We start from the raw sequence: 21,973 nt of genomic DNA, 5'->3' as shown, positions 1-21,973 counted from the left end.
CACAGTAATGGAAAGAGAGATCTCTTGAGATTCTATGTCGTGGAATTGAAAGGAATAAGAGCAAGGCATCCCAGGAGGGTTTGGGATGGAGAAGGACTGCAGGCACACAGATTTTACATCTGAGTGGGGGTTGGGTTGTAGTAGTTGTAGGGTCCCTTTGCCCTTTGGATTCAATAGTCATCAAAAATCAAACTTCTCTAGGATCGACGAAGAGTCCTCTTGTAGTTGTGGTTGGGGTTTTTGTCCATCCCATTACAGTATGTTGATCTTCCTTTCTCAACGCTTTTATGCACCACAAGTCTTCAGAGCAGGATAATAATTTCCAATGTGGGATTTCTTCAAGTCTTACTGTGTCGCAACTCGCAATCCCCTACCTCCGTTACAGTTACTCTACAATCCTTACATTTAGTAGCCATGTTATGTACAAACCGGCATAATGCACTAACCAATTCGTCGGACCTCCAACCCTCTCCATGCATGCCATACATGAAATAGAAGCCAAAGAGGTGGAAGACATCCGGCGGGGTCGGTATCCTCAGGCAGCGGAAGATTTGATCCATCATTCTCGAGCTCTTCGAATAGATATGGCAAGAAAGAGGTGCTTTTCCTACCCTTAGCTTGAATATGCCTCTGTTGTTTCATACACTAGGGATGGAAATCGAGTATCGTAAGGTCGGAGAAGATGAACAATGTTTTTCTTGTCTAGTTATTACAAGGGTAGTATGAGGATTAAAAAATATTATAACGGCATTTTTGGATGGAAGGCTAACGGAAGGAGGTCTTTGTCTCACAGTTATAGTATAGGGGGTCTTTGTCACAGACCCCATATTACAGGGGGGTCTTTGTCATAGACCCCATAGTACAGGTGGGTCTTTGTAATTTACTTTTGGCCTTCCAGGTATTTGTAGGCCTCCCAAATGGACACTCAATCCTCCTAAACAAGCCCTTATGGAAAAAACAGCTTACGGACTTTGGCGAAAGGCCATCCCCAACAGGAACGGAGCCAAGGTGGTAGAACCATAGAGGGGAGCCATGCCCCCCATGCCTTAACAGTCCATTTGGTTGCTGAGAAGTGGATGGGATGGGAAGAATATTTAGGGAATATTCTAGTTTTCATGCATTTGTTTTGAGGAAAACATTGGGATGGAACAAGAAAGGTATGAGACACGGGTTCTCAAAATTCTTTATGCATTAAGAAGGGAAAGTGAGAAAACTTTGTTGAGAGCGGCAACTCCAAGCATCGCCTTCCTCTCATGCCGTCCAACAGTCTTCTCGCCGGCACCATCTTCGGCAACTTCTTTCGAAGGTAATCTCGGATTTGTAGTCCTCTCGCAATTTTCTTTCACTTTTATACCATTTTTATCTCCTTTCATTGAGTGAGAACCTTTCACAAAATTGTAGGAAGGAATGGCTGATGGGGATGATATATGGAGAGAATTAGGGAACACATTTGGATATATATGTTAAATTGGATTGTAGTAGTTTTTAAGTCAACCTATTTGAACTTGTCGTAGGAACCTCTTATAGTAGCATGGATAAGAACATGAATGGATTATTAGCTTTTTGTCTTCTTTTTATGTTTGAACATCATGTTAGTATTGATGGTTTAACTACATGTTACTGATGATGGTAGTTTTGTTTCTTACATGTGTATTACTACTATATTTTTCATGATGACTTGCATTGTTAATGAATCCTAGATATGTTTAGATACAAGTGTGATTATGCTTGATACTTTTTTAGTATGTTTTTTATACAAGCATGCAATTGGTTTTGGCATGAAGAACATACTCACCTCGATATGTTTTGGATTGTTAGTCAACCATAGAAGAACATCGTGACCTTGCACCTTACCTTCTACTACTGAAAGTGATCAACCTGATAGTACATCAGCTAAGTATGATGAAGAGAGCAGATTCGGCTCTGACTTTGATGAGAGTGATATTGATGTCTATTATAAGATGCCATCATACTTGCAGTGATGGGTGTGCGTAAGTATTATGTGAAATGGCACATGCACAAGATACCTTATAGGATGGTTCACAATGCATCTATAATGCTTTACATTGATTTATTTAGAATGGAGAGACGTTTTCTTAAAGTTCAGTTTGGAAGGGAGTGTAGAGTGTAAAACCTTATATTTTGTATGTATTATGTATTTACGCTGTACATACTTGCATTTGTGCTCTTTCCAAACTGAGCCTAAATATCTATCAAGAGCTAAGAGGAAGATGACTCCTGTGATATTGCTAATCAACTTCAGCATTCGGGAGAGACTATGTTTGCCATTTTAACCGAGTGTTGAAAGCTGTAGCTGAGTTGGCCAAGTATCACATAGGGCCACCTAAGTCAGATCTGCTCCAACCCCAAGTTTAACCCTTTCTTCAAAGTATCCATGAAGTTAGCTCCTTGGTTATTTTTTCTATTATTTATCAAAACCATATATGCAAGGTGTAGGTGTATTTATTCAAACCATTTTGTGTCAAAATGCTGAACTGCATTGGTGCAATAGATGGAACCTATATAAATGCAAGCAAATCCTATAGTGTGGTAGGAATTCTACCACCATACAAATTGTATAATACGTGCATTCTTGTTTAACATGAAATTTACATTTGTATATAAGCAAATCCTTTAGAATTTTTCTTGATGTTGTTCAAGACCCATCTATTGCTTTCCCTCGACCACTTGTAGGTATGACTTGTTGTATTGTGTTTTGAACCAACACTATTTTATGTTTTCGATCTCATGAGCAAGTCATCAAATCATGTAGGTAAGTACTATGTTGTGGATTCGGGTTAAAAAAACTTAAAACATAAAATGACAAAAACCATTTTTCGGGTCAAACTTATTGATGGTTCAACCACTTGGATCAGTGGGTTATTGATCAAATCAATAGTTTTTTGACAAAAAACAATTCAAGGGTGTACCCTTCGAACCGGATCCGTTGTCTGGGCCAAACGGACAGTGACTACCAACTGTTGCGTTTAAATACAAAAAAAAAAAAGGGCAGTGGCCCATAGCTGATTTGGGCCCCTGAGTTTTTAATCTAACATTAGCTTATATAATATTCACGTGGAGCCCACCTCTAAGAGTCATAAGCTGCTGCCGCGCTTCTATCTCACAAAAGCGGCCCTACACAGAATGGTAACAAAATTTTGGATAGCCTAAATTGGCTGTCAGTACAGTCATGAATTTTTGGGCTGTCCCCTTGAGCCTCCTTAGATAATCTTTTCGGAGCAAAAGCAGCTGAACCCTTACCGCCGCGGCTGTGGGGCGGGAGATTCACATGCACCCTAAAGCAGCTGAACCCTCAGCTTATTGAATTTTAAACTCAACCCTCCCAAACGGGTTAACCTGTACTGCAGATATTCCCGATGTATGGCCGGATTCCAGGAGATCCGGGCTCATCAAACGGGCTTAACGGGCCCGTGAAAGATAGAGTTGCATAAATAAACTCCTTTTGATTTCTGATCTCTATTTTAGTAGGGCCCAGCCAAAAGAATTCAACGGTTCAGATCAATTGACTGTGGGTCTTCTTGCAGCCATGACTAGTGCACCCGGCGGCACAACCATGCTCCTACTTGCTTTCAGAACTCTAAACCCTTCAATACAAGACACAGGGTTTTGTTTTTGTGTCTCTAAAACCGAAATGAAGGATCACTGATCAACTGAAGCTTGAAGACCCTCTCTTGCCCATCTTCTCTTCCTGCTTCGTTTCTCTTTTCTTCGGTCATGAAGTTCATACAAGCCATTTCTGGTATTTCTCTATCAACCCATCTCGTTTCCATTCGAGGCAGAACTTGCCATTCAGTTCCAGCTTTCATGTTTTTGATCTCTTCATGCTAATCTCTCCTCAGGGCACCGCCGAGCGTTGGTACGAGTTCTGGGTCTCCGCCCCTTCGCTACTACGACTGAAGAATATGCCAAGAGAAATTACGCCAACAATGTTTCAGAGTATAATACCGTTGTGGGTTCTCTCACTGCTCAGCGAAGGTCACGCGCATTCACTTGCTCTTATTTGCTCCTATTCTCTTCTTCTTCTTCTTCTTCTTCAACCTCTTTGTTCCTGCCTTTCTGGGTTTTAAACATTTCTATTCGATCTTCATGTTGTTTTGGTTTAGGCATTACTTGCTCAGAGATGTCTATGACGACATGATGCTCGATGGAATCCAACCCACAAGAGATACATTCCATTCTCTGATTGTCGGGACAATGAAGGGAGCTCGCTTGCAAGATGCTTTCTTTTTCAGAGACGAGATGAAGGCGATGGGTCTGTTGCCCGATGTAAGTATTAATCTTCAATTGATATTGTATTAACAATCAATTCAGATGTGCTATAGTATGCAGAGTAATCATATTTCCCAATTGTTTTCTGGTAAATTGAATTGGTGACAGTTTGGAGCTTAAATTTAAGTATCCCTAAAAAATTAGTGTTTGAAGTATTATCTACAGCCTTTGATTTGTATCTCGGCACCAACTATCTGTAAGAGGTGGTCATTCTCTTTGTTGACAAAATTTGTATAGATTGAGCATGGGTGGGGCAAGGGCAACTGGCCTTGAACCTGTAGAACTCGTCATGTATAACTGAAGCGTGGGTTGGACTATCCAGAATTTTTACTTGCTAGAAACATGTAAGGTTCTTCACGATGCTGGTCCTGTCTATCCGTGTAATTTCAATCATAACATGAAGACTATTAGCCAATTCTGGTCCTGGCTATCAATGATTATGGGAGAGGTGGACTGGATACAGACCTGACCTCTGCTGTTTTTTGAACAAAGTGGTCACTCTCAGACTCAAGTCCTCATCCTGAGATTTTACCTTAACACACAATTTTAGTCATAAGTGTGTAGCTAAAATTGTAAATCCTCAGGAGCAGGTGGCTTTTGGTAAAAGTTTGATTCTTGCAGAAGGGTGGTCAATTAAGTCAAACTCATAGATAACACCTGGGAAGTAAGCATGTGGGAGTAAGATATGCCTCATTTTTCTCTTTTTAGACCAGTGAAAGTGTTAAATCCTGATTGTAACTACTATCCTTTACGTTTGTGATGATAAATTTAATCCTTTCTGAAATTCCTCATGAACTTTTTTCTAAAGTTATTGATGCTTTTCTGTTCCACTTTGAGTATTTCTTTGTATCTAAACTTTATGTGTTTTTCAGTACATGACCACAATGACGGTTAGTATTTATGTTGTAGGTTGCTTTGTACAATTTCTTGATTTCAACCTGTGGAAAATGCAAGAATTCTGACCCTGCAATCCATGTGAGTGTACTTTAGGTTTTATTCATATGCCATTTTATTTTACCTCTTTTTTTACTGTTTAATGCTTGAAATCCCAAATATTTTTGAGTATTTTGGTGTTTTTAATTTGTTTTTAAACTCTGTGTTGAAGATTTTGGAAGAGATGAAGAAAAATGAGGTGAAACCAAATGGGCAAACATACATTTGTCTACTCAATGCGTGTGCAGCAGCTGGCCGACTAGATCAAGTGTATGCTATTTTTTCATGGCTAAACACACTCTTTTGATTGTGGATGTCAGATTTGGTGACTCACTAACTACATAGTACATTGTCACCAATCAAATAAAAAAACTACATAGTACATGACTCCTAGTGGATATTGACCCATGAAATGCACTAATTCCCAACCTACCCACCATCCACTGCCCAGGTGACTTGTGTAGTCTTCAGATAAAGAATTGTTACCTCTAAATCACCAAAATTTATTTGATAAATATCATAGATTGACCAAGGTAGCATCTTTAAAGCTTCATATGATGTAGTCTTTTACTTTTACAGTTATATTGGTCATACTTGGAAGCAAAATAAGTTCTATCCTTGTTCTTAGTTTCACTGATAGTGAAGTGCCATGAAGAAGAATTCAGGGTGTATCACCTTATTCCAACTAATGGACCTAAAAAAGGAGGCTGGTTTTCCTATTTTTCTGTTGTTATGTCAAGCTGAAAGTTTTGATTAATATATTCATTTGAATGCCCTTATGAACTAGTTGGTTCTTGTAACTAGGTGATGATTTGTCAACCATCAGATTGTACTAACGCCCTTACCAACTAGTTGGTTCTTTCAATTTCCAGGTATGCAATTGTCCGTGATATGACTGCAGCTGGTCTTGGTTTGAACAAGTTTTGCTATGCCGGATTAATAGCTGCACATAGGAACAAGACACCTATAACAGATGATACACCTAAAAAGGTACTTTGGCATTTATTGTTAGTTGTCCTACTTAATGTGTCTTACATTCAATTGTTAGAAGTATTTGTTCTGTCTAACATTTTTTTTTTTTTTTGCCTTCATGCAAAAGATAATTGAGCTTGTTGAGCAGTCGAAAGGCTGGTCATCAGTTGAAGCTTCAAGTGATATTGCAGAAAATGTGATGATGGGAGTTTCTGAAGAAGAGCTTTATAACACCTCAACTGCTGAATATGTTCACAGGCGTGGATTCCTTAATAGGCAATTGACGGTTTATCATGTTGCATTTCATGCTTGTGCAGAACTTAAGAGTACAGAGGTATTGATTTGCACAATGATATTTTTAATCTTTAACCTAGGCTCATATGGAATTTTGACATACAAAAAAACCATTCATCTACGTTTGATTGTTTATTCCTGTTCTGGTAGTGTCACAGTAATCTTCTGGTTTCATGTATAGACAGATGCACTTATTTGTATAGATGATGAGATGATGTGAAATCCTGTATTATTTTCATATAATTTTGTACATGAAAACATTACTGACCTTAAAGTGTAACAACTTCAAATGGGAGCGCTACCTTTGTTCAGTAGGTAAAATAGTGTATAATATAGTTAATAACTTCTGCCACCATTTTGGGTATTTAATGAGAAAGTTGTTGTTCTGAGCCTGCTCTATGGTTTGTGAAGTGAAGCTGAAAGAATGCTTGGCTTTCCACTGGTTATGGTCATTTTGTATGGTTCATGCAAACTCACCATTATTGAGTAATTTAGGGATTTCTATGCATATCAAGAGGTTTTCTTTTATGAATTTCATAGTATCAATTATATGTACAGAAACTCTTTCTACAAAACCATTTTGTATGCACTTTTTTGATACTTAATACAATTATACTTTACTTTAAAAAGTTTCAAAGTGTCAATAATGATATGTAAACATTGACAAAAATGATGTTTGGGCAACCTTTGTACATTCATAGCACCCAAGCTCCCTCATTGTTATGGTACAATTCTCTCATGTGTACTTAATAGACGGATAATTGAGAAAAGAAACAAAAAAAGACAAAAGTGTTACATCTATTCTGGTTGCAAGTGCTCATTCACACAATATGCTTTGGTGCAACACATCTATACAATACAAAGCCGATACCTGCCTTGGTTTCTGTGCAAGCCACAAAAAGTTAATTCATACAAGTTGTTTGTTTTTACCCTTCAATCTTACACAAGCGCATAACATGTGAACACTAGTGCAATGAAAGAAAAGAACAAAATAGAAGTTTTTAATGAAATGGCATCCTGAAATAAATGGGGAAAATTCTTTTGTTGAAATTTGATGTTTCATGGCTATGATTGTTGAATACTTAGGAATATTTCTTGTTATATCAAATAAGTCTCTTTTTTCCTGTGGTGTTTCTATCCACACTAACTTTAACCTTTGTTCATAATTGTAGGCATTGGAAACACTTTTAGAGATGCTTAAGAAGGATAATAAAACTCCAGATGTCTTCATTGTGATACAAACTATGAGGTAATTGATTTAGTTACAGATTTCATAGTATTCAATAAATTATATGCATGGAATTGTATTGGATGAGTGTAAAATCCTTGTAATTTTAGGTCTTTCTGTTGTATTGTTGCGACCATGGTTTTCCTTGCTTTATTTATCTATTTTTGGACTTGATGCTGAAGAGTTTTCTTCTATGATTTGATATTGAAGAATGAAGATATCATGAGTTTTTTTTTTTTTTTTTTCTTTTGATCAATAACTGTGAAATGTATTAATTAAGATTAAGAAATTTACAAAGCAAGGGGGCTAAACAATCTTAGCTCCCTAGAACAATCATTGAACACCAAAATACAATTACAATACGGCCCAAAATATAGAGTTTCTGTTCACCCCTTGCCTAGCTAGACCATCTGCCAGTGAGTTTGCACTTCTCTTTATCCATTTGTACTGAATTTCAATATCTTTAGTCAGTCACTTAAATTTTCTCTTTTCATTGCTGTAATTCCATATCCTAGAGTTATCCTCTTTTAACCAGTTCACCACAACTTCAGAGTCTCCTTATATGATCAGATTACTAAATTGCATCTCCTTGATTCTTTGTACCCCTTCAAGAGCTGCAAGTATCTCACCCCTCAAGGAATCTCCTTCCCCTATTGGTCCAGAAAACATAGCTAACAGACTCCCATGTTCATCTCTTATTGCTCCCCCTATTCCGGATGGCCCTGGATTATCTGCTGCCATCAAAATTCAGTTTAATAAAGCCATGAGGTGGAGGAATCCAATAAGAGTTTGATGCCTTCTTAGCTGAAGCTAATTCTGCAATCTCTTTCCAGTTTTTTAGCATCTCATCTACTGAGAATTCTGCAAACAATGCCAAAGTTTTCAGCCAATGTATCACCCTAATATGGATGATCTCTAATATTATTTCCAAGCTTCTCTCCTTTTCTGAGAAGATCCATGAGTTTCTCTCCTCCCAAACAGTCCAACAAACTGCAACCCTCATACATCTCCACATAATCTTGGCCCTTTTTGTTGGCCAACTCGGCATGGAACTGAATAAACTTTGCACATTCAAGGGGGTGGTCCACCTTCACCCAAACAAAGAAGTACACCATTCCTAAATGACTTTAGTAAACCGACAGGCAATTAGTAAATGGTATTTACACTCACCATCAGCTTTACAGAGAGCACACCAGTGAGGACACAAACAACTATTGGGTCTTTTTCTTTGAAGTAGATATCACGAGTTATTCTGTCATAAACCATTGTTGTAGGGGTGGCAATTCCTGACCCAATCCATGTAACTCCCCACCCCCACCCCATTCATTACTTGGCCAACTGGCCAAATCCGCCTATTTAGGGAGTGTTCTGTATTGTGGATGAGAAATTGCATGGTGTGGATTAATCCACTGGACCCCCCTTTGGTGTTGTTGAAACCACACCACACTTTTGTAAGCATCCTGTACCGTGGTGTGGATGGGGATGCCTTGTCAGCAAAAAAATCTTGGTCACTTATGGCAAAACTTTATAAGAATGTTTGGATATATTGTGTTGTGGACTGACCCACAATATTTACATGTGGATGAGAAATTGCAAGATAGTGTGGACCGATCACTGTATTACTGTGGATTGGTCCATGTTACTGTGGGTTGAATCATCCACTAGATAGACCTAATGAGTTGTGTTGTGGGTACTTATTCAACCTAGAAATAGAACCACTTCCCTATCCTAGTGGTGGGTCAATGGTTAAACTGTTTGGGTCAAATGAGCTAACCGGGGATGCCACAATTAAATAACAAAAATACAAAAATAAACAAATAAAAAATACAGAAAATTTGGTCAACCCACCATAGTCATTCTACATCATTTGGTATTGGAGCCGTCATCCTACATTAGCAGGTAGTTTTGAGTAATGCATTGGCTTTCTTATTTATCAAAAGAAAAAAAAATGCATTGGCTTTCTTGTGTCATGTAGGACGAATAGATAAGATCCCAAATAAACCTTCTAGACTTCATCATCATCTAAGCCTTGTCCTAGCTATATGAGGCATGAATCCTGTTTAGCCATTCCATTCTGTTCAATGCCACATTCATCATTAAATTATGAGCGTGTAAATCATTTCTTACTACATCCATCCAAGTCCTTTTTACTTTCTTCCCCTAGCTCTTCTATACTCTTCAGCTGTAACAGATCACTTCTAACAGGTGTGGTCAATAAACCTTCTAGACTACTAGTTTGGAATTGCTGTGAGTTCGTGGTATGAAAACCTTAGTTTTGGAAGATGTGAAACATGATCAGGAGTTTCTCTCATCTTTTACTGTGTTTACTGCTACCTGGTGCTACTGTTCTTACAAACCGATTTCAGTTACATTATAGCCCCGATTTCAGCAACATTGTTTGCAGCTCTATGCGTCCAAACCACTCTTATTTCTCTAGCCAATTGCTTTGCTTATCTCAAGGTATGTTGATGTTGCCATGTGCATTGAGTATTATAATTTTAGAGTCTCCTTGAACCACTATATTTACCAGGTTTAACCTCTTGCAGATCTTTAAACCTTGTAGTACAGCTTGCAATTCAAATTTGAATCTGATTCATTTAGGCTATGGTTTGAAAGAAAAGGTAAGGAAGGGAAAGGTAGGGAAACCTATACAAGATTTGTAAAGGTTTCCTTATCTTTCCCTTCCTTTCCCTACTTTTTCCTTCAAACCAAACACAGCCTTAATGATGATTGGAATTTGATCTGTTTATAACTAGATAGAATACAGATCCATTCCTTTCTAATCCAGTATGACCCAATATGCTTATATCTACAATTCTACATGAAAAATTATATTGCATCTTTTAGTAATGTTGATTTGAATGTTGTCTGTTTATTAAAGACTTCAAGTCTCATAGAAGTTATTCTCAATTTTTATTCATGCAATACATTATCAGCCATTTTTAGTTCATTGAAATGCCTTAATGCCCATAAAAATGTATTAGTAATATATAAAATTTTGATCATTTTTAGCTTAATTTGTTAATGAAATTTAATATCTGAAATCAATCCGACTTAAATTCCAGATCCATTTCTAAATCCCATGGATAAGATTTGATTGGATCATTGAAATCTGGATATTAATTAATCATATTTGGATCTAGGTATATGGCTTCTGACTACAAACTGTACATCTTTTGCCATAGAAAATGAATACTTAACATTTTATCAGAAATATTTTGATCAATGTTCAGAGAACCGGACCAGACAGAACTGGAGAAGGGGGAGGTTCATGGGTCAAAGGTTCAACCGGGGTCGAACCATGATGACATGGCATTACATATATATATATACTATAGGTCATATAAATACTATATATAATATATTTTACAACTTTTAATATACCTAAGATGGTGTATGGATGGCAAGTTCATTAATTTTTAAAGCAAATGACTAGGGTTCAAGTCTCTTAATTTACATTTTCTTTAAAATACATGCATAATAAAATAATATGTACAATAAAGAGTCATTAATTTAAACAAGTTAATAGGTGGACTAATGGTAATTAAGTAATGAATGAAAGTAAGAGGTCATGGGTTCAAATCTTATTAAACGCATTTTAAATTTTCAATTGGTGAAGGATAGGAGGTGCTCATGGTTTATTTTTGGAACTAAACTGGTATCATCGGTTTTTGGAAAACCAGTAACCGAAACCGAATTGAAGCCGATCGGTTAACTGGTTTGGTTTTTTTATATTTACACTATATTATAAAAAATATATAATGATATAATAAAAAATCAAATATATATAATATTATATTTTAAATAATAAATAATATATTATATATTATAAATATATATATTATAGAATGCATATTTATTAATTTATAATATATAGAAAATATAAAATATATATAAAAAACATATAATATACATAAATATACCTAAAATATATATAAAATCATTATTTTTTGTGTGAGAATTAAGAATTTAAGACCCATACATGGACTTGTTTGGGCTTGCCTTGAGGGGCATGGCACAAAGTCGACTCGTAGAATCAAGAATGTAATATGCTTTACATCACATTAGCTACTTGAAGTAATGCAATTGAGGAAAAAAAAAGATCGTGGCCTTTGCATGCTTTAAAATGTTTTATATGTTTGATTTTATTTTAAATTTTCATTTGAATATGCTTTACATGTTATGTTTATGTATTTTAATTTTAGAAAATAGGTTTTTTAAACCATTAATTTTAAAATTTAAGTTTATATTCCTTATTAATATTATGTTTACTATTTTTTATTTTTGCATTTTTTGAATTTTCTGACTTTTAAATTTTTTTTTAGCATTTTTTTGTATTTTTGCACCTTGCTTCAAAAAGGCGCGCACCTCGCCTTGCGTCTCTCACCTCGGGTGCAAATTGGCCCTTGTGCCTTTTTGTGCCTTGTGCTTTTAAAACACTGATTGAGACCAGTTCACCGGTTTTCTGGTTAAACTGGTTGGTCAGCCGGTTTTGACCGGTTTTTTAATGAAAGCGGTTATTGGGGTAAGACCGAACTGGCCAAGCTCCTCGGTCACGGTTCAACCAGTCTGACCATCTGGTCCGGTCCGGTTTTCTAAACACTGATTTTGATCCAGGTATATCCAATTTGATTCAATCTGTTTGCAGCCCTAAGAAAGGTTAAAAGTAATTCTGTTTAATCTAATCCATTTAGATCTAGGTATTGATTCATAGTTCCTTCTCTTTTGACTCAAAACCATAATATGAATTTTCAATTTGTTATTTTGTTTATTTATAACAAACCATAGTCCCTTATCCTTGATTCCATTTGATCTGCCCTCTTTACCTTGCACTAGATGTTCTTTTATCAATCTATTAGGCTGTATTTGATTGCAGTGCAAATTTATTTGCACTAGTACAAATGCATGGGAGTGCAAATGTAAAAAATGCAAATTCTTGTTTAATTTTGTTTTGGATTTTACTTTATTCTGCTTTATGCCTTAATTTACTTCATTTGCCCTGCAATCAAAGAAAGTAAGCTAAAATTTGAAACAAAAATAGGTCAGAATTTACACTCAAATCATTTGCACTGTCATGATTTTGCATCAGTGCAAATTTATTTGCATTGCAACCAAACACAGCCTTAGCAGTAGTTCAGCCCTGTTCAATCTGTTGTTATATTTCCTATATAATTTTTATCAAAGCCATACTGAACTTTCAGAATTCAAGCACATAATCAGTAGAAATAGTGAGAAAACAGAAATTGCAAGATGGTTGTTTGGGTAGTCAGTAGTCTGAACTATTAAACTTAGCATTTACAATTATGTAAAATTTCTGGGGTTGTCTGAACTACCCCTACGAAGAGGTTAAACAGAAGTAGGTTGGTATATGTTAACCTGTAACATAGCCTATCCTAATATGGCATACAATTAGGCTTTAGCTAAACTTTTTTGAGACTTCAATATTTTGGGGCAACTTTTTCTAATGTTACATTCATATCAATCAAGGTTCAAAGTATTGACACTTTAATACGATTAAGTTGTGTATTGAGAGTTTGGAACCATTGAAACTCTCACCTCTATATATTGTTTTGTTTTGAAAATTTTAATACACATACTGTGGACTGTTTATTCATAATTGAAACATTGTAAAAGTCGAAAGTCTTGAGATAATGCTTATCATTGACCCTTAAAATCTATACGTATTGTATGGTATGCACCAATAATTATCAATACATTGAACCTTGATATCAATGACAATGCTTCAGTTGGGACTTGGGAGAATTGTTTTTTGAGCACATGTTATTTTCAATAGTTATACTCACTGCTCATTCTACTCTTCACTTCTGCAGTCAAAGAAACTGGTCATATTCTATCTAGATTTGTTGCTTTATCATAATCCCATGGTGTCATGACAACTTTGATAGTTTATATTAGCAAGTTGCTGTTGTGGTCAAGACATGTAAGATGGCCATTCATTTGTCCGCCTTGGTGGTGTGCTGAGCATTGCAAGAATCTGAAGCCGATGTTCTGTAAATTTATCTTTAACAATATTACTAGACTGCATTTTGTGCCGGCCTTTCCTTGCTACCAGCTATAGTTCTCTTGTCGGTTTTACTGTTTGTAACATTATTTTCTGGCTTCCCTGGTTTTTCTTTCTTGGTGTGTAAATTTGGTGATCTGGATGTTGGAACTAGCTGGCTTTTTCTACTGGTTAATTACCATTCAAACAGGTGCTATCTTCATTCTGGGGACATTGACCGTGGGGTGAAGACTTTTGATGATTACCTAAGTTCAGGAAAGCCACCTGCAGTGGAATTATTTGCTGTAAGTTGTGATAATTTCAAATTGAAGCTAGTGCTTCTTTCTTGGCCTGTGAATTTGTTGGTTTGGGTTCAATTGGACTTATCACGTCTGGCACAAGAAGCCCTGATTATAACCTATAATTTAGACCAATGTGATAATCCTCCTGTACATATATACATTATGCAGGTAATAAGCTTGCTTATTTTATTTTATTGTGTAACATACAGATGTTCTTGTTAAAAATCATTAACTAACCTACCGATTTCATCTTTACATTACATGTTATGTTTACATAACTAAAGATAAACCAGAAGACTTCCAAATCTGGTTGACAGTTACATTTGACAAGACCAAGGCATCTTTGTCTTACATACATAGACACACATATTTCCATTCAGTTTGGGTCCTTATTGGGCTGAATTTAGATAGACCTGGGACCTGTCCCAGGCCAACTAAAATGTGAATATGAGGTCTATCAACATTCCCTTTGGTAGGCCTACTTGGTTAGTTGGTTCAGAAGGTTTACAGGCCATTCTGCTTAATACAGTCCTAGATGCTCCAGTTATTCTGTTCATCTTTCTGATTTCACAGATCTGAACAGGGAAGATCTTGGTGAGAATATGTGTTCTTGATGCAGAAGCAAATCCAAATCTTTAAAGTTTTAAACTTTGAAACAATTATCAAAAAAAAAAAAGTTTTAAACTTTGAAACGTATTTCTGTATTGTCATAAAGATTGGTCTGATTGTAGTGTTAATGATGCTGATGAAAGGCACTTCACCCGAAATCAATGTTTTGGCCTCTCCTGTTTATGCAATGACTAGTCGGTTCCTAGGCGCTGACCAGACTAGTTGATAAAAAAAAAGATATGTTCTAAATTTAAGATATTGATACAATCTCATAATTAAGTTAATATAGACTAAATTTATGCAAGAAAAGAATGGAATTGAACTGTAGTTTTCAAGGCGCCAAGGCGAGGCTAGGCGACCATGGGGCGCCCAGGTGCCTAGCCCTCGCCTAGGCAATGGAAATTAAAAATAAGAAGCCGATGGATTTCTACCCCTTCTGAACTAATTTTTTTGGTTTTATGTACTCTGCACTTACTTTTGTGCTTGTGTTTCTTGCAGTGTTGCTTGATGAGAACAATTACTAAAATAAAAGAAGAAAATGAAGAAAAGTAAGGGGCGGAGCCCCTGTTCTAGACCCAGAAGAGAAGGTGAAAATATTAAAATAAAAGAAAAAATATGAAGAATAAATCAAGGGGCTCTGTTCCTGTTTCAGACACCAATGATGAGAACAAAAAAAGGGCTGAAAAATGCAAGAAGCTAAGATCAAAAGAAGGGTGCGGAGACCCTGTTCTAGGAAAAGCTGGTGAAAAAACAACTAAAATAAAAGAAGAATATGAAGAATTTCAGACACCAATAATGAGGGAAAAAGAGCTGAAAACACACAAGAAATTTAAGAACAAAAGAAGGGGGTGGAGCCCCTGTTTTAGTCCAATAATATGATTCAAGCCAGGAAAGAAGAATGGTTTTAGTCCATCAAAAAGGAAGAGGAGAACAATAGGGCGTAACCACTGTTTTAAACCAGTGGAAAAAGAGAACAAAACGAAGGAGAAAACTGATTAACTCACCTTGACTTAGAGGATTGTGTCGGAACGATGGAGGGCTGTTGTTCTCTCCTCTTCCTCATTCAATTCTTTTGTCAAAGTGAAACCCTTGAGATTATTTTGTTTTTACTTTCCTCGTAACAAAAACATGATAACATACAACATGTCCTATTATAAAAACTAAAACCAACCAATAAAATATTATATATTTTATATTTATTTTTATTTAATAAATATTGTATACTATATACGTGTTTCAGTCCCCTCAGCATGTGCCTAACACATTTTTTCTTGGCGTTTGGGCAAGGCACTCCTTGAAAAGCGCCTAGTCGCCTAGGCGTCACCTTGACAACTATGAATTGAACATTTATGAAATTTCATTTTTTGTGGCAGCTCCATACCAACATACCATTAGTTGGAACCTGGAAGATAACTTGAAACTTGAAAGAACTCCACTTCCTTCTTTTATTTTATGCGTTTTTCTATTCTATATACCATCATCTTATCATATTTCATTTTTTGTCAATTACTGAAACTTTCATTAATTAAAGAAATAAGAGGAATACAATACGCTTGGAAATATAATAGCTTATCTCCAAGATCAAGAATTACAAATGAGCCCAAAAAAATTGATATCTCCCAACCCCTTGATTTGCCAAAGCATCAGCCATGCTGTCAGCCGTCCTTTGGACCCAATGGATTCTCAGCTTTTGCACACGTAATTCCCTTGCTTTGCCAACCCTTTCCACAACTGCCAATACTTCAACCTCAAAAATCTAATTTAAAACAACAGCATGAACATAACAAAATGCAAGCATATATGACTTGCATTTTAACTATTTTTTCACCTTATTTATGGCTTATCACAATACAAGTCAAAAGATAAATGCTAATCTTGAATTTGCCTGGCTGTAGACACTAGTGGATGGAGCCATGGTTGGATATACTCCAAGAGGGATGCAACTTGCACAGGACACTCTGGTATAATTGATTCTTTTGATAGTTGGTCTAGATAGGTTGCTTGATATTAGGACAATTTTCATATTGCCATATTTTGTCATACAGGAAAAAATGAACTCCAGAGGCTTTTTCTTGAACACAAAGATAGGAAATGAACTACTCCTTGCAGCCTCAGGAGAAAAGGTGGGACAAATGATTTTTCTTTATTTACTGGATATCCTTTATAAAGCCATATTATTACCATATTTTCCTTTCTTTTCCTGTCAATAAATGTAATGGATTGCCTTTGTTCAATTATATGATTAAGGTTTTAATAATTTTGTGCAGACGGGTGGATATACTACAGCCAATTACATTTGGGACTTGATGCAAACTCGAAAAATCAATGTCTCTCTTCCTGCTGTTGAAGCCTATTACAATGGTTTAAAGGCAAGCATCCTTCTCATTTCAGCTAACCAGGATCTAATGCTTTGTCAAAAGGATATGTTTCAATAATGTGCCTGCTTTGTGTAAGGATTTTTTAAGTTCTCTCAAGTTGGTTACTGGTCACTTAAAAATTAGAAATATAAAAAAGTCTTGTTGAATATAAAAAAGAAAGAACAAATGAATGTTTTCTGAATTGATAAAAATGTTGATGTTTAGTAAATAGTGCCCAAATCCATGAACAGAAAAAACCAAGTTTTCTTCTATTCATCTCTAGGCTCCTTACCATTGCCTAAGGAGCAAGAAAATAACCAAAAAGAAAAAAAAAAGAAAAATCTCATTTGCACTCTAGGGAAAAAAAAAAACAGCACTGGATTCCTCAATTGAAGATCCCAATTTGAATTCCCAAATGTGCAACTTGTATGTAGAAATGAAAAGAACAGTAACGTATAAGAAAAGCTTAAATAGACCAGTAAAGTATGAAATTAAACTAGACTCCCCAGTTTGCAGTTTAACTACAAGTTCTTTGAGCACCTTAGTGATATTATCTGCCACACCGAACAACTAGTGACTGAAGCAAATAATGGCTTAGTGTTACTGGTTATGGTCATTACACTTTTCTCTGAGCCAATGTCTCGACCACATAAACAACTCCTGATTGCAAAGAAGAAGCAAACAGTAACATGAATTCTATTGAAGAAATGCCTTCCATGGCCTTCCACATACCAGCATGAGTGCAAGCCTCATAGAATACCTATTTACTGGGGGACCAATACATCCATTATTCCATGCGAGGCCAAGGCTGCCAGATCCAATCTGGTTGAGGAGATTGTAGGGCTGGCTGTCAATGGGTCAGGTCTGGTTTGGGACAGCCTGTAGCAATCCCAAACCAATTATTTAATCGGAATAATTGGGTCTGACCTGATTAGACCTGATTATACTAACATATATATTTTTTTTTTGTAAATAACTAAATACAATTTAAAACTTGATTTTTGATAATATAACCTTAATAAAACTGACAGTAAAATAGTAAATTATCTATATTCTAATAAATCCAACTATTTTAACCAAAATTATCTAATGTCTCATATATTAGACATAAAATATAATAAAAATTACGAGAAAAACTAGAAAACCTTTATATATTATTAACAAAATAGTCGGTTTGGGTCTGAGTTGATTCAGAACAAACAAGAACTAGAACCACCCCAATTATTAGTCTGGATAAAATGACTTAACCAGATTGGTTCAGTTCGGTTCGGTTTGGTCAAGTAGAACGACCCATTGACAGCCCTAGGAGATTGTAGTCATCGAGGAGCTTTGCAATGGTGATTTTCTTGGAATGATCTGAACCGTCTTTTCAACCACAGCTCTGGTAAAGTTAAGGTTCCATGTTCAGACCCATGACTGAGCTTAGAGACAAGTAGAGGTTGGATTTGATCCAAATCTTGGTGTATTTCCTAGGGTTTTGGCTCACAGAAGAAGATGACTTGGTGTGAGAAGGGATAATCATCCACTTCCGCATTGTTTCCACCCTCACCCTTCCCCTCTCCTTCCCTTGATGCATCTTCATCTCTAAAATTCATCTCATTCTCTCCAATCCCAATAGATGTTCATTGGAAAAAATACTAGCCAAACCCTTACTTTTATTCCCTCTTACCCTCATGTGATGATAAGGAGCATAGGAACAATGATTAAAAGAAACAATTCTTGAGAAAGACAATGAGAAAGAAAGAAGCAACTTTCGAGAAAGACAACGAGAAAGAAAGGAGCAACTTTCTCCAAAAATGTTTTTTTTTTTCATTTGGTCATTATTTTCTGAGCATTACTGATTTTGTCAATTCAGCAAATTTTTCTTTTGTGCAAAAGTTTCTCGAAAATATTAATCTTTGTAGATATATGTTAATAGTTTTGAAATTCTAAAATGTTATGCTTTTCTAAAAAATTATATCACTGTTAAGTGTTAAAATTATGCTCTTAAAGTAATTAAATCATTTCAAGTTAGTCTCTTCTTCACTTAGAATAAATTTGAAGGTTAAAAAAATTATTATATTACTATACATATCATATTACAAGGAAAAAACTTGTTGATATTTTAGGTTGTAAGTATTATTTTATAAATATTTTATTTAATGTAAAAGTTTTTATTCGTGTAGGAATACAATTCTTATGGTGTTATACAATTTCTCCTGATATAAGGTTTTAAAGATATTAAGCATCAACTATATTTAATTAACTTATTTATAGTTATAAATATTTCAATGTAGAAAATAAGAAAGAAAGAATCGTCAGAATCATCTATAATGGTAAACTTGAAAACAAATTCATTTAAAGAGGAAAAATCATATTAAAACAAACTATCTCTATGATATTTATGTACATTTAATTATATAAACTTCTTGGAACCATATGAATTAATTTAAAGTACAGTAGATGGAATATGTGGAGATACATTCTAGTAATAATTTATGTTAGTACCCATAGAAATGAAAATTTTTCATGGAACTATATCGATTTTTAAACAATTGTGTCTCTCTTTTTATGTATACATGTATTAAAAAGAATTGATATATTCTCTTTTGCACCAAAAAAGGTAATGACATGGGAGAATGCACAGTGCTTTGTAAAAAATAAAAAGGAAACAAGAAAGCATGCATGCTCATCTGGTCCAAATCTGTTTTTATATACAAAAATACCTGTTCCACATCTGATGTAGCAGCCATATGCAATTGAGCTTAATTCTTTAAGATTCCAATGGATTTGGACATGCAAATTGAAAATATTGTCTCTAATATCTTGTTAAGAAAGTGATCCACTTTCTATGGTCCATTACCAATCCTTCCACATTATTTTATTGCACTTTTAGTCTCTCCCTCTCTGGACAAGAATGGAAGACATAGTCTCAATGTAATCTAATCCTTATTAGAAGATTTGTTACCTCTGCTAGATTCTGTGTCCATAATGAGGCCAGTTTCCCTCCCTGGAAACCCTGGAGGGCCTGGAACTCTGTGGTAGGAGGCCAATGGAGGATTGAATACTCCAGAAGATTTTTTTTTTCCAAGTCAATGGGGGAGTGTTGCATGACCATAATGATCTAAGGATGACTCTAGGAGGGTACTGATGGCTGATGGGGTAAGAAGGGTTTAGGAATAATTTTAGGACTAAAGGAAAGTGTTATTTATTTATTTTTGTAAGAAAGGAAAGGGTTGAGAGGGCCTAAAAAAGGTTTTGCATTAAATTGTTTTTTGTTTGGGTTAAATTGTTGATTTGATTAGTACAAATTCTCTGTGGAAGGACGGAATGGAAATATAGAAAATTCAAAACCAAAGTTAGGAATGGAATTTTTTCAATGCAAAATTCAACAGATATCTAGAATTAGAATGATGGATGGTATATGACAGTTTAATTTGAAAATTTGTTTTTGTGTAGAAACATTTTGTTTTCTCTTGCTACAGATTGATGTACAGTACCTATAAAAATGTACAGGTCCATATTTGTTCTCTTATTTTCTGATACTAATTGAATACTTCAACTTCTCAAAAAAAGAAAAAAATAAGGCATTAGAATCAAGGTGATGCTTTCCTTTCTTTCTCAAAAAAAGAAAAAAACAGGTCCATATTTGTTTTCTCTTAGCCTCTTAGGCCAGAATGGTGATGCTTTCCTTTCTTTCTATAACTCTATATGCAAGGTGTGTGGAATCAAGTCATTGAGTATAGGCATCGCACTTGCACAACTTACATATCTTGTTCCATGTTTTGCCCCTAGGTCCTAACTTCTTGACTACTAATTTTCAGGATCGTGAGATACCTCCAGATGATCCAAGACTCTTATTGGTCTCTCGGACGTATGAAAACTTGCGTGCTAGATTTGGACCTGCAAGGTTTTCTTAGTTGGAAGATAAATATGATGTTCCCGTTCACCCATTAACTTGCTTGATGCCTACATAGTTCTTCATTCTACATTACTGCAGTAATTTACCCTAGTTTTTCTTTTTATTTTATTCTCCCCCACTTGTGTTGTCACATTAGATATGTTTCTTCAGTTGGGCTAATGAATACCAGATTTAATAAAAAATAATTCAGAGGCAGTTATACGTATACATTCACTAGTATTCGCAAAGGAATTATAGCTAACTTGTCATGAATGTTCACAATAATGAACTCATTTAGAAAGCTAACAGAAGGTGCAATGTAGTAAACCACTTGGATTGTTTCCCTGACAATGGACTGGTCACCTTGGAGTTTGAATAAATACTGTAACTTCTGATTGGAGGCTTAACACTACTTATAATGATAAATACCTACTATAGGTCTCTGTTTTCATGGACTGGTCACCTTGTTGAACTTTCCAAGGTTAAGTCTAACAGATAAAACATAAAAGACAACTCCCTACCATGGCAGTACGTTTGTTTATAAATAAGTACGTTCACCCACCAAGGCAACTCCCCTCGAAGTACTAGTAGACGTTTCCATGAAGCTTTGTCCTTAACAACATATCCATGAGCATCAAATTCAAATGAGAGCGTAGTACATAATTGCCCAGTGGAGAGTAAGTTCTTAGTAATAAAAGGAACATATAATATATATTGTTGAGCTTAAAAGAGGCAGTAGTAGAATGTAGATAGGAAGAACTAATGTTTTTAATTGATAAACAAGTACCTTTGCCCTGAAGGGATGGGTGATCTATCATATGGATGATATATATTGTTGGGCGAAATTTCAAAAATTTCTTTACTTTTATTGGGGAATCCTATTCCTAATTTAGAAAACTACATTTTCAAGGTTTGTTCTTGTAACTAAATCGGACCAAATCTGAAACCAAATAAATAGAGAGATATAGAGAGTATCAAATCCTTCATCCACTAAAGATGACACAGCTTAGGATGAGGCAGGATCAGCAGGTAGTCATTCACCAAGAACTAGTGATTCTTCAGCAAGAATCGAATGGGACAGTGGGCGCAACTACTAAATTGTTTCTT

General features: G+C 35.5%; 1 protein-coding gene across 1 annotated transcript; it reads left to right on the top strand.

The window, feature by feature from the left end:
* Window positions 1-3,315: 3,315 nt before the first annotated feature.
* Window positions 3,316-21,094, top strand: LOC104603277 (Pentatricopeptide repeat (PPR) superfamily protein). Its single transcript, XM_010267273.3, has 13 exons — window positions 3,316-3,760; window positions 3,861-3,996; window positions 4,125-4,287; window positions 5,200-5,265; window positions 5,396-5,493; window positions 6,096-6,213; window positions 6,323-6,529; window positions 7,662-7,738; window positions 13,930-14,023; window positions 16,525-16,590; window positions 16,675-16,752; window positions 16,897-16,998; window positions 20,790-21,094. The coding sequence occupies exons 1-13, from the start codon at window positions 3,736-3,738 to the stop codon at window positions 20,883-20,885; spliced, it is 1,326 nt and encodes a 441-aa protein (XP_010265575.1). The 5' UTR covers window positions 3,316-3,735; the 3' UTR covers window positions 20,886-21,094.
* Window positions 21,095-21,973: the final 879 nt, after the last annotated feature.

The sequence above is a fragment of the Nelumbo nucifera genome, chromosome 2 (assembly GCF_055504915.1).
Source record: "Nelumbo nucifera cultivar China Antique chromosome 2, China Antique-T2T, whole genome shotgun sequence".
Lineage (NCBI taxonomy): Eukaryota > Viridiplantae > Streptophyta > Magnoliopsida > Proteales > Nelumbonaceae > Nelumbo > Nelumbo nucifera.
This window is presented reverse-complemented; position numbering and strand designations above follow the sequence as displayed.